We start from the raw sequence: 13,395 nt of genomic DNA, 5'->3' as shown, positions 1-13,395 counted from the left end.
AGTCTTCTAGGCCCACAGCCAGGTCTCCAGGTGTGACAGCTTGCATTAATGTGATGCTATTTCAGGTAATTTTATGCAGTAAAAGATTTAATGCTGTGTTTGATGTTTGAGCAGATTAATGGCTTCCGCTTAAATCGGGAGTGAGATTAGTCCCTCATCTACATAAGAGAGACTCTCTTGACAAAGTAGTGCGAGTTGGTGTTGAAGGCAGAGCTGAAGTCTATAAACAGGATTCTGGTGTAGGTTCCTCAGGAGTCCAGGTGATGGAGGATGAAGTGAAGGGCCATGCCTGTGTTATCAACAGACCTGTTGACTATGTAGGTGAACTGCAGGGGTCCAGGAGTGGGTGGGTAAGGGTTTTGATGTGGGACAAGACAAGGAGCTAGAAAGACTTCATAACGACAGAGGTAAGGACAACGGGGTCTGTAGTCAATAAGTCCTGTGATCCTTGTTGTTTTGGCGGATGATGGTGGAGGTCTTGAAGGAAGCTGCTATGTGGTACGTCTCCAGTAAGGCATTGAAAATGTCTGTGAACATGGTAGACAGCTGATCAGCACCTCTCTAAAACTGTTCCTTAAAACCGCCAGGGTTACCATTGTAAACTTTTCAGAAGATCTTTTTCCACAAGTTGTGTCATGGAATGGGAAATACATTATATTTGACCATTTTTGTCCCATGAGTAACATTAAATATTGAAGCCATCACAGGAAGGGGACAATGATTAAGGTGCTAATATTAATTATAGCTTTAAATAAATAATGTTACCAAATCTGGTGGATCCATCCCTCTTCTCTCTTGCTATCGTTTATTTAATTTCCTGCCATCCACTCTTTGCTTCTGACCCATAAATATTAAGAGATATTGTGATGATACAGGTTTACTTGTTTTTGTAGGTACAATTCAGCTATTCCCTTTTAAGTATTTTTCCACATTTGAAAACAGTGTGATATATACATATATATATATATATATATATATATATATATATATACAGTATCTTTAGAACTTTAGATAATTATTTTGGGAAGGGTGACTGCAGTTTCTGCAATTTCTTCTCTCTTACTCTGAGCTGACCCACAAGCATTACATGAAAGCTGTAAAACCCTGAGATGTACTGGAAGATAAAATCACAGCTTTAGTCTATGTTTTCAGTTGTATCTTTCCAAAGATATATAGCTCTCCCTCGACACAGGGAGCTTTCCAAAGGCTTTTAAACCCTTAACAGGCCAAAGGAGAAAAATACCCGTCACACAAACTTGGAATAAAAGTCACATCTCATTTCCTTTCCACCACCTCCATCAATCACATTGGTCCGTGGTTGGTGGCTAACCTGAGTTCATCATAGTTTATCTTATCTTCTTATGGTTTAGTAGAGGAACAAAAGAAGCCAGGGCACAGTGGAAGGTCTGACAGGTCGTTACAATGGCCGTTGCCATGACAATTATCAATGGCAGTTGTGATGTATGATGGGGTGTCATGAGTGAACTGATAAACGTTGATGTATCTGACGGATGATGGACAGTCTTCTGTTGAGATATGCTCCACCTCGCCAATACAATGGAGGTGTATTAAATAATTGCTCAATGCATTAGAGAGTTACAATTAAAATATTTCTTTCCAGAAACACTTTCTGCATGTAATGTGGACAGATTTGCCGTTTGTTTCCTAGCAGCATGGGTGGGTAAACCCACTCAAAGTGTACACTGAATGTTTCAGGATTTCCCTGTCCTCTCTGATGGGTGTGTTGAGTGCCTTTGCCACCAAATTTCAGCCATCCCTTTGAAAGATTTAAATTAATACAATTTATAAATTACATTAACCCTCCTGTCGTGTTCATTTCTCCCCCCTTACTTTAGTGTTCCCGGTCAAATTTGAAAAACAGGAAATCGCCTCATCAGTCGCCTACAGAGTTCACAGAGTAAAATGAGAGCAAGGCACAAATAAAGGTTTATATAGGGGGAAAGGGCAGACCGGGGTGGTGGTTCCCATTTTCAAAAAGGGGGACCGGAGAGTGTGCTCCAATTATAGGGGTATCACACTGCTCAGCCTCCCCGGGAAAGTTTACTCCAGGGTGCTGGAAAGGAGGCTCCGTCCGATTGTCGAACCTCGGATTCAGGAGGAGCAATGCGGATTCCGTCCTGGCCGTGGAACAGCGGACCAACTCTTTACCCTTGCAGGTCTGTTGGAGGGTGCATGGGAGTTTGCCCATCAAGTCTACATGTGTTTTGTGGACTTGGAGAAGGCCTTCGACCGTGTCCCTCGGGGAGTCCTGTGGGGGGTACTGCGGGAATATGGGGTACCTGGTTCGTTACTACGAGCCATTCGGTCCTTGTATGACCAAAGTGAGAGCTGTCCGGATACTCGGCACACAGTCGAGCTTGTTCCCAGTGCGTGTTGGCCTCTGCCAGGGCTGCCCATTGTCACCAATCCTGTTTGTGATTTTCATGGACAGGATTTCAAGGCGCAGCCGGGTGGAGGAGAGTTTCCGGTTTGGGGACCTCAGAATCGCATCCCTGCTATTTGCAGATGATGTGGTTCTGTTGGCTTCTTCAGAACGTGACCTTCAGCACGCACTGGGGCGGTTCACAGCCGAGTGTGAAGCGGTCGGGATGAGAGTCAGTACCTCCAAGTCCGAGGCCATGGTTCTCTTCCGGAAAACGGTGGATTGCACCCTCTGAGTTGGGAGTGAGTCACTGCCCCAAGCAAGGGAGTTCAAGCATCTCGGGATCTTATTCACGAGTGAGGGTAAAATGGAGCGGGAGATGGACAGGCGGTTTGGTGCAGCGTCAGCAGTGATGCGGGCGTTGTACCGGACCGTTTTGGTGAAGAAGGAGCTGAGCCGTAAGGCAAAGCTCTCGATTTACCAGTCCATCTACGTTCCAACCCTCACCTATGGTCATGAGCTTTGGGTAGTGACCGAAAGAATGAGATCGCGAATACAAGCGGCCGAAATGAACTTCCTTCGTAGGGTGGCTGGGCTCAGCCTTAGAGATAGGGTGAGGAGCTCAGACATCCGGAGGGAGCTCGGAGTAGAGCCGCTGCTCCTTCGCGTCGAAAGGGGCCAGCTGAGGTGGCTCGGGCATCTGATCAGGATGCCTCCTGGACGCCTCCCTTTAGAGGTTTTCCAGGCACGTCCAACTGGTAAGAGGCCCCAGGGTAGACCCAGAACACGCTGGAGAGATTATATATCTTGTCTGGCCTGGGAACGCCTCGGGGTTCCCCAGGAGGAGCTGGAAAGTGTTGCTGGGGAGAAGGACGTCTGGAGGACCCTCCTCAGCTTGCTGCCCCCGCGACCCGGCCCCGGATAAGCGGAAGGAAATGGATGGATGGATGAAAAAGTTTACCAAAGGAAAAACTCAAGGCTCATGCGATATGTAAGACACAACATGTATTGTTATGAGATATTAGAAGTGTAGACAGTAAAGTGATACGTGCTTGTGTGTGTACGTGTGTGTGTGTGTGTGTGTGTGTACATATGTGTGTGTTTGTGTCTGCATGTGTGTTTGTACGTGCGTGTGTCTGTGTGTGTTTGTACGTGCGTGTGTCTGTGTGTGTGTGAGTGTGTGAGCGTGTGTGTTTGAGCGTGTGTGTATGTTTGAGCGTGTGTGTTTGTGAGCATGTGTGTGTGAGTGTGTGTGTTTGAGCGTGTGCGAGTGTGTGAGCGTTTGTGTGTTTGAGCATGTGTGAGTGTGTGTGTGTGAGTTTGTGATAAACTAATAATTTCACAAGAAGCTGCTTGATTACCAATCATAGGACTGTTTCCATGACAACTACCACATCCATGTTCCTGTCAGATTAGTGCTTCCTATCAGTGTGCTCTTTTTTGTCAAAATCAGCAGAGTCATTCAGAGGAGACATTACAGCTGCAACTAACAATAATATTAATGTTTAATTTTAATATTATCTCTAGTCCACAATGTTTCTTTCTGTGGCTGCGACGTTCCAAACTTCCACCAGTTTTCTGTACATTTAAAACATGTAACAGAGCATCATCATCATAATCCACCACCACCTTTCTGTTATAAATGAAAGACAATCATTGAAAGTTTCCTTCTGTTAATTAACTAGACAACAGAGTTGAGGGTGGTTGCCCACTCAGACTCTACATCTAATTCAGAAAGGTGATAAAACAATTATTTCAGCTGTGTTGGAGTAAACGATTTACCACTTTGACGAGGATCTGGTTCAGGTTCGCTTTCTGACCCCAAAGTCCAAACTAAACCTGTACAAGCAGCTTTCAGTTTTTATGCTCCACATATCTGAAACAAACTGCAGCTCTGCTCCAACTCTCTGTTCTCAATTACTTATTTTTTTGCCACTGAGAATATGAATTTTATTAAATAAAATGTGAGACTTTTTATTCATATCTTGCACTACGGTAGCTGTATGATTTGCCTTTAAGCTTAGTTTTACTTTTTTAACATGTAACAACTAAGTAAAACAAAACAAAAATGAAAAATAAAATCAACAGTAAATATATCAAATTTTCAATAAACAAATTCTCATAAACAACAAATAATTATATATTTCTTAGAAGCAGTCAGAAGAAGTATACACTTATATGGTCCTACTTCTTCATAACGCTCTCTCTCCATAACTAAAAAAATAAGTCAATATTGATCCTCTAAATCTTTGTGACTGGTAGCCTTTCAACATTAGTGTGAAATGATCAGGTCCCTTGTTTTTAATTTTAACACTTGTATGGGTAGATATTCATGTGAGTTAAAACCAATAATTACATTTAAATGTGAATTCTCCCGTTGCTGGTTCACTACTCGCCATGTCGATTGAAAAGAAAATCAACTTTACCAGCACGCAATGAATCTTGAAATATGTTGGGCCGTGAAGGATCCATCAGTTGTATCCTCCGAATCTGGGAAAAGTAGGCTGCATTTGTCGGTCCCATTAGAAGGAGTCTTTGAAATGAGCCAGCCTCGTTGCGGCCACTGTGACGCAATCGGTCTACAAATGCAGCCCCCGAAGGATGCAGCCGCTAGATTGGGACACAGCTATTGGTTTGTGGACTGTGGCTTTCGCCATCTTGTTTTTTGCAACCAGTGAACAGGAAGTGACCATATTTGAGGAGGAGTGACGTAGAGATGCCGTATTTCTCTCTGGTAGAGACCTGTCAATCAGTGTGTAGCCCCACCCTAAAGCATACCCTGCTTTATGGTCTATTATTTTTTACTAAATGAACATCATGCTGTACTGAAGACGACTTGAAACAAGAGATTGAGACCATAAACTGATGTTTACAATGTTTACTTTACCATTTTCTCATAGACTTCTATACAACCAGAGGAGTCGCCCCCTGGTGGACATTAGAGAGAATGCTGCTTTAACACATGAAGCATTAACTTCATACAGAGTTTAAAGTCTTCAGCGGCAAATGTTCGGTATAAGAGTCAGTCAGAACGAAGGTTTGTGTTTTTGTGACTTTGTTTCATTTGATCTGGTTAGTTTTGGTTTCATGTTACAAGATGTCATCACCTGCGTCCTGTTTTCATCACCAGAGCTCCTGGTCAGAGCTGGACCATGCTACGCTCTGATTGGCCAGTCAGTATTAGAGGGGCAGGACTTAGTTAAGAATCAATTGAAAGCATAGTGGCTATCATGAGCAGTAACAACCTAACTACTGTCTCAAAGTTTTGTTACCAGGATAACACTGGTTCTCTGAGTGAGGTATCGGAGCACCGCGCCCTTCTTGCTTCTGATAGGTAGCTAATTAGCGACTAAGTGGTTTAATGACCGATGTGGTGGATGTGGAGCTTTTGTGATTGGTCGAGTCAGAAGGTGCTTCTCATAGTGAAACGCCTCCCTCAGTTCTCAGAGTACCAGAGTTATCCTGGTCAACAAACATGCTCTGTCCTACAGTTTATTCTTTGATGTTGCCGTTTATAGACTTGGTTCAGGTTTGGTTTCTATATGACATTTGTAACACAATGACACAGTGTCATTCCAGAAACAACAACATGCACAGACTCTGTTGTCAGCTGATCATTTTCAGTCAGTTTGGACGAATCATCATAATAACAAAGTTCCCATTCCATCTTTGTTCGACAAAAGGGGTCCCTGAAAAAAGGACGTGATGTCATAGGTCTGAGAGACAGACAGACAGACAGAAAGGTGTGTCCTGCCAGGTGAAGCTCATCAGTCTACGGAGGGTTTGAATCTTCCAGAAACAAGCCCACCTCTCTGAACTTTAGGATGTCATTGTCCTTGATAACTTAACAGTTCAGTCCAATGGAAAACCACTGACTGTCACTGTGACAGAGGAAGAAACTTACTGGAAACACTGCTGTCAGAGATGATGTCATAGATGATGTCACTAATGGGCTTACCTGAGCAGGTGATATCCAGGATGGAGGAAGATGAACCTGATAATTAAACACTTTTACATGTAGGCTACCATTACCAACACTTTAAATTAAGTTGTATAAACTGATTTCGGGAACAAGGACCACGCACCAAACATATCACATTTCCTCCGCACAAAGTATTTAATCATGACTAACCCATCGACTTCCTCTTTGTATCATTTTCAACATGACGTGCGACTGACGTCGCTGGACCTAAACCGCTTACCATGTTCAATGGACCAGGAGCTCTTTCTCAACCCTTCCGATATCATACTGTTCAAACAAACATGACCAGCAATATCCGAAGCTCTGGAGCTCCCTCCTTCTCCCACCATGCCTCCTCGCCAGCAACCTCCTCACCAGCAACCTCGGCTGCGTTCATCCATCCACGTTCCCCGCAGCCCACGGCATCCATCCTCCGACAACTCTGAAGTCATCGGTCTGTCGCCTTCCGATAGTCCTGGGCAGAGTTCGATTGGCGCACGAGAGATATAGTCCTCCCCGACGCCGCTCTCCCACCTGCTGGAGATCCAGGAGCCGGAACAACGGGCGCAACTACCGCGATCCTCTTCCACGATGCCGGTGCTCAGACAATCTCTACATATCCCACATTTCTGAGTGGGCAGTCTGACGGCTGAAGATAAGTCAGATAAAAGCAAAACTTTTCAAACTTTTCAGTGACTGAAAGCACATCACCACTCTCGCTCTCCAAACCTCGATAGCACTTCTTCTGGGTTCCCCGCGGCACGTCAGCCGCAATGCAGATGGCGTCATGAAGCATCCCACGGCCGGAGAAGCCCAGCCATCAACATCAGCCTTCATAGGGCCAGGTCGTATCCCGCCCTCTTCAAGCTCCCTCTGTCCCAGAGACAACTAACCTCGCAAATTCTTTTCACTATCAACCCATGCACATTCACCGCCCCCCCCCGTACCAGGTGCTGAGCCAGTAGACTTAAACATGCAGAAAAGTCATGTTTGAAAGCAGACAAAGGGGAATCTAATGCTTCACCTAATGAGGAAGTGACGGGTGAAGGCGCATGAAGGAATAGAGCCACCTCACAGAGTGGTTTATATACAGATTCACAGTGTGTAGTTAGGGAGGGACTGGACTGAGATATAGAAATTGGATCGGCAGATAGATGATGTCACTGATGGGCTTACCTGAGCAGGTGAGATACTGGATGGAGGAAGTGGAATACCATGTTAAACACTCCCTCAGAGCAGATCCAGACTGAACACAGTCAGAGTAGATCAACCACACAGATCTGGATGAGGACTCCTCTCTCCATCCAAAAGACACAGCAGTGCCACAGTCCAGCTCTCTACAGGCAACAGATGCTTCCTTCAGGGTCCAGCCATAGCCATCTACTGGTTTCCAGTCGACCTGTTTCACCTCCAGTGTTCCTGCACAGCGACTGTCTCCTCCCACCAACCTGACAGGTTCTGAACAGAAACAAGAGAGTCTTCAGTAAAAGAACAAAGTGTGTTTCAATAGAACAGAAATGAACCAGATCAAAGCTGCAGCTCCTCTTCTACCTAAGCAGGTGAGTACAACAGCTTTGCCAGGTGAGCAGGTGTTTCTATCTGAGCCTGAGCTTCTACAGTCCAGGAGAGCAGACTCATGGCCTCCACACTGGAACTCTTTGGTCCACATTGGAGCCTCCACTTCTCCATAGAGCACCCCCTGAAGGACTGAAGGAGCCCCACAACCAAGCTCCCTACAGACCACCTCTGCATCCAGCTGGTCAAAGTCATCTTCACACACTGAGGACCACCACTGGTTAGAATGGTTAGAGTGCTTAGACTTCACCTCCAGTCTGCCTGAGCACAGACTAGTCCCATTCACCAGCCTGACAGAGTCTGGAGAGATGATAGAAGATGAAAGAGAGAGAGAAAAAAATCACAGGACACTAAATAAAAATATTCAGAGGGGCAATTCAAGAAATACAATAAGTCAACATTAGTAAAATGAATAAGCAATATTATTAATAATACAAAACATACCAAAATATTTGTTTGTAACATACAGTGCATTGACTGAGGAGTTTTAATAAGTACATAAGTAGAATGGCTCACAATGGTAAAAAGGGGAAACATCATCAAATTTGTTACCTTACACAAAAACACTTTCACATGAAGGCTACTATTAACAACACTTGAACAACCAATCAATAATAAATCACATTTAAGCTTTGGCTTGCTGATGTATGCTGGGTACTGTCCAGGTGTCAACTTCTGGTTCTGAAACATGAAGTCAATGCTTCATGGCTTCAAGCCGCATTCTCTCTAATGTCCATCAGAGGGCGACTCCTCTGGTTGTATAGAAGTCTATAAGAATATTACTTTACCTATCTCTTGATTTATTCCCCCAGTAAACATTGTAAACATGAGTTTATGGTCTCAATCTCTAGTTTAAGTCATCTTCAATACAGCATGATGTTCATTTAGTAAATTATGGTCCATTTAGAGTCAAATAGACCATAAAGCAGGGTATGCTTTAGGGCGGGGCTACACACTGATTGACAGGTCTCTACCACAGCGTTGTCCACTCTGGGAGTTCTCCATTTTTTTGTCTCACAACTTTTTTCACTAAATTAAAGTTAATTTTAACACTTTGATTGCCTAAACATGGTTTTACTGAGCTCCACCCTCTCAAGTGACTTCTGTTTGCAAAAAAAACCAAGATGGCTTAGTCCAAAAACTTAAATTTGGGGTTTCAAAGCAGAGGAGAGGCTGAACTACCGACACTCGTGGTCATCTGTGGAGCAGCTGATGAAATGATCATCTTCTGTTAGAAAACTTAAATAGTGTTAAAGAACTGCAGAATAGAGTGTAAATAGCTTTCAATAATCTTCTAATACTGTACATATATCACCAAGTACGATCTTAGTGTTCATATTGTTTTTGTAAGATAAGATAAGTGTCACGGAGTGTGGTGTGGACCCAAAAGCCGAACGACCAGGAGACAGATAAAGTTCTGGAGCTTTATTCAAAGCGGAGAACTCAGCATACAGACAGGCAGGATATGACTCACAGAGGGAAACAGGCAGGGGATCAGGCAGACGGAAATCAGAGGAAGCGGAGGCTAAAGTCGGGGTCGGGGACAGAAGGCTGAGTCGTTGACCGGGGCACAGGCAAGGCAAGGCCGGTAAGTCCAGACAGGCAGGCAGGGTCGGCAACGGGAAATCAGTCCGGGGAATAACGCTGGAAGGTCTGGCATAATGCGGAGAACGATCTGGCCGTGAGTGTGTGTGAGACTGGTGTTTAAATACTGCAGAGTTGATGAGTAGATTGAAGGCAGGTGTGTGGCTTGGAGCAGGTGAGTATGCTTGGCAGTAATCAGGGAGCTGGGGAGAGTGAGAGGGGTGACACGCCCACCTCACAGACACACACACAGAGATAAACAAACAAGGGAGCACAGGAGACACAAGGGCAAGGGAAAACACATGAAACACAAGGAATAACCAGAGACATGGCCATGGCCATGACAATAAGATAATCCTTTATTAGTCCCGCAGCGGGGAAATTTGCAGTACAGTAGTAGAGTCGTTGCAGTGAACTCCACTTTATTGATTTATTCATGGTTTATTTCATATGGACAGATACAGCATACTGTACACAGACAAACTGAAAACTGCTATCTGATGCCACTATCAGAGCTCACTGGAGTCACCATGGTGACTGTCACACACTCTGCCTTCTTCAGTCACCTCACCTGGAAAATGTTAACCTCCTGCACATGAGGATTGTGTAAATTATCAAAGTGTGGAAATAAAGCCAGTGACAGTTCTCACACAATCACTCCATAACCTCATTATCTGTCCTAATCATACTGCCATAATAAAACATGAATACATAAATTAATTCATTGTGTTCACCTATCAGACTTCCTTTTTAAAATGATATCTATGGTGGTGGATACCATTGATTGTCTCGATCATTTTGGAAGCAATCAGTCTGATTCCTATTAATATATAAATACTTCAGTGACATTTGTGATGTGTTATGCTGCAGGATAGATACTCTGTCACTGTTAGGACTGCATCAATAGAATAATTAGGAGGAAACAAGTGTTCAGAGATCACCCCATCCAAAGCACTTTGATTTCTGTGTCAAAAAAATCATTTTCTTGTTCTTCCTCTTGTAGTTGCTGTAATTCACCGTAAAGACCCATTGATCAGCAGCTCCTTTCTATGCATCAACATTCATACGGTGCTTTGCATTGACCATTTATGGTTTAGTGTGGGCGTGTAGGGGCATGTGAGGCAGAACCAGCTGCACACATTTAAAGGTTTAATAGGGAATTATACGTACGTTCATTTCCTCCTTTCAAGATACTCAAACATTTAAAAAATGATGAATGAAGCTGATTTAGAGCAGCAGGATTGTGATGAACACATCATCAACAGGATCAGTGAAGATAACACGTTTAAAAGATACAACTGCTGTCAAGGTGGCTTTAACAATGAGAACTTTCCTCACATGCAGGCAGAACTGAAACATCAGGGCAAAGACATTCTGCAGCTTGATATCTTTGAGGAGCAAGATCAGAGCATCAGAAGTGCTTTACTGAGAGCAAAATAGCATCAGTGTTCCACCTGGACAGCTTTGCTGCTGAGAATGAGATTATCTCACTACAGATTTACTGAGATCAAATCAAGGGAAACACCTGGCATGAATGAAGAGTTATGGGACCAACTGATGGAACACAAGTATCCACTCCTCAGAAGATGTGCCTTGAACTTGATGAAGAAACATGTCTCCACTTCAGCTGTACCAGGTGCTGAGCCAGTGGAGTTAAACATGCAGAAAAGTCACGTTTGAAAGCTGACAAAGGGGAATCTAATGCTTCACCTAATGAGGAAGTGACAGGTGAAGGCTCATGAAGGGATAAAGCCACATCAGAGAGTGGTTTATATACAAATTCATAGTATGTAGCTAAGGAGGGATTGGACCCAGACATAGGAATTAGATCGGCACATAGATGATGTCACTGATGGGCTTACCTGAGCAGGTGAGATACTGGATGGAGGAAGAGGAATACCATGTTAAACACTCCCTCAGAGCAGATCCAGACTGAACACAGTCAGAGTAGATCAACCACACAGATCTGGATGAGGACTCCTCTCTCTGTCCTACAGAAACAGCAGAGCCACAGTCCAGCTCTCTACAGGCAACAGATACTTCCTTCAGGGTCCAGCCATAGCCATGTACTGGTTTCCAGTCTCCTTGTTTCACCTCCAGTATTCCTGCACAGCGACTGTCTCCTCCCACCAACTTGACAAGAAACAAGAGAGTCTTCAGTAAAAGAACAAAGTGAGGTTCAGTAGAACAGAAATGAACCAGATCAAAGCTGCAGCTCCTCTTCTACCTGAGCAAGTGAGTCCAACAGCTTTGCCAGGTGAGCAGGTGTTTCTATCTGAGCCTGAGCTTCTACAGTCCAGGAGAGCAGACTCATGGCCTCCACACTGGAACTCTTTGGTCCACATTGGAGCCTCCACTTCTCCATAGAGCACCCCCTGAAGGACTGAAGGAGCCCCACAACCAAGCTCCCTACAGACCACCTCTGCATCCTGCTGGTCAAAGTCATCTTCACACACTGAGGACCACCACTGGTTAGAATGGTTAGAGTGCTTAGACTTCACCTCCAGTCTGCCTGAGCACAGACTAGTCCCATTCACCAGCCTGACAGAGTCTGGAGAGATGATAGAAGATGAAAGAGAGAGAGAAAAAAATCAACAGACACAAAATAAATAGATTCAGAGGTGCAATTAAAAAAAGACAATAAGTCAATAATAATAATAATAATAATAATAATAATAATAATAATAACCAATATTATTAATAATACAAAACATACCATTCAAAAATATTTGTTGGTAACATACAGTGCTATGTTTTCATAAGTACAGATGACATTAGTTGAATGGATCATAATGGTAATGAACTAAAATAACTTGGTCAGACACTAGCGCTAGACCAGTGGTGCCCAATCTGACCCAAAAATGGAATCATGACATGAATGATCTGTTGTCGTTCCCTTGTGCACGCTCCGCTCACACAAACATTAAGAGGGGTAAGTTCATCTAATTCATCACTAAACACAAAAACACTTTTACATGTAGGCTACTATTAACAACACTTTAACAATTTGAACAGCCAACCAACAATAAATCATATTAAAGCTTTGGATTGATGGTGCATTCTGGGTACTGTCCAGGTGTCAACCTCCAGTTCTGAGAGTAAAGCCAATCTTAAGAGTCCTATACCTGCATTCTCTCTAATGTCCATCAGGGGGTGACTCCTCTGGTTGTATAGAAGTCCATGAGAAAATGACTCTACTTCTCTCTTGATTTATCCCTCAGTAAACATTGTTAACATATGTTTGTGGTCTTGATCTCTAGTTTCAAGTCTTCTTCAATACAGCATGATGTTAATTTAGTAAATTATAGTCCATTTAGAGTCAAATACACGATAAAGCAGGGAATGCTAGGGTGGGGCTTCCACATTGATTGACAGGTCTCTAATAATAATAATAATAATAATAACTTTATTTATATAGCACCTTTTAAAAACAAGGTTTACAAAGTGCTTTGACAGACCAGCCAGCAAGACAGTGCATAAGAAACAAAATGAAATAACAAGTGACAATCAAATAAACAAATAAACAAACAAAATAAATAAAATAAATAAAATAAATAAAATAAATAAAATAAATAAAATAAATAAAATAAATAAAATAAATAAAATCAAGTGATAATGGTAAAATATAGTAAACAAATATAAGATAAAATACCAAGACCAAATGAAAATGAACCAATAAAACGACGAGATCACATATTTCGACTTTGGAACAACCAGAAGGGCCCCACCTGAGGATCTAAGGCTGCGAGCTGGCTCATACGGGGTCAACATTTCTCCTATGTATGTCGGGGCCAGACCCAGACGTGACTTCCAAAGTAAGATGACCTGAAGAACAAGTGGCTAAACAAAGCAAAGGACCTTGTGTTGAGTTGGAGGAGGTGAAAGAAGAAGA

The 13,395-nt window shown here is 43.2% G+C and overlaps 1 protein-coding gene across 1 annotated transcript; it reads right to left on the bottom strand.

The window, feature by feature from the left end:
• Positions 1–11,372: 11,372 nt before the first annotated feature.
• Positions 11,373–12,650, bottom strand: LOC129092284 (scavenger receptor cysteine-rich type 1 protein M130-like; the record flags this gene model as incomplete). Its single annotated transcript, XM_054600182.1, has 3 exons — positions 12,629–12,650; positions 11,720–12,054; positions 11,373–11,636 (listed from the first exon to the last, which is right to left on the bottom strand). Coding segments are annotated over exons 1-3 (621 nt in total), but the record flags the coding sequence as incomplete, so codon positions are not given.
• Positions 12,651–13,395: the final 745 nt, after the last annotated feature.

This window comes from Anoplopoma fimbria, chromosome 1 (genome assembly GCF_027596085.1).
Source record: "Anoplopoma fimbria isolate UVic2021 breed Golden Eagle Sablefish chromosome 1, Afim_UVic_2022, whole genome shotgun sequence".
Lineage (NCBI taxonomy): Eukaryota > Metazoa > Chordata > Actinopteri > Perciformes > Anoplopomatidae > Anoplopoma > Anoplopoma fimbria.
The sequence above is the reverse complement of the archived record's forward strand: the minus strand, read 5'-3'. Positions and strand labels throughout refer to the sequence as shown.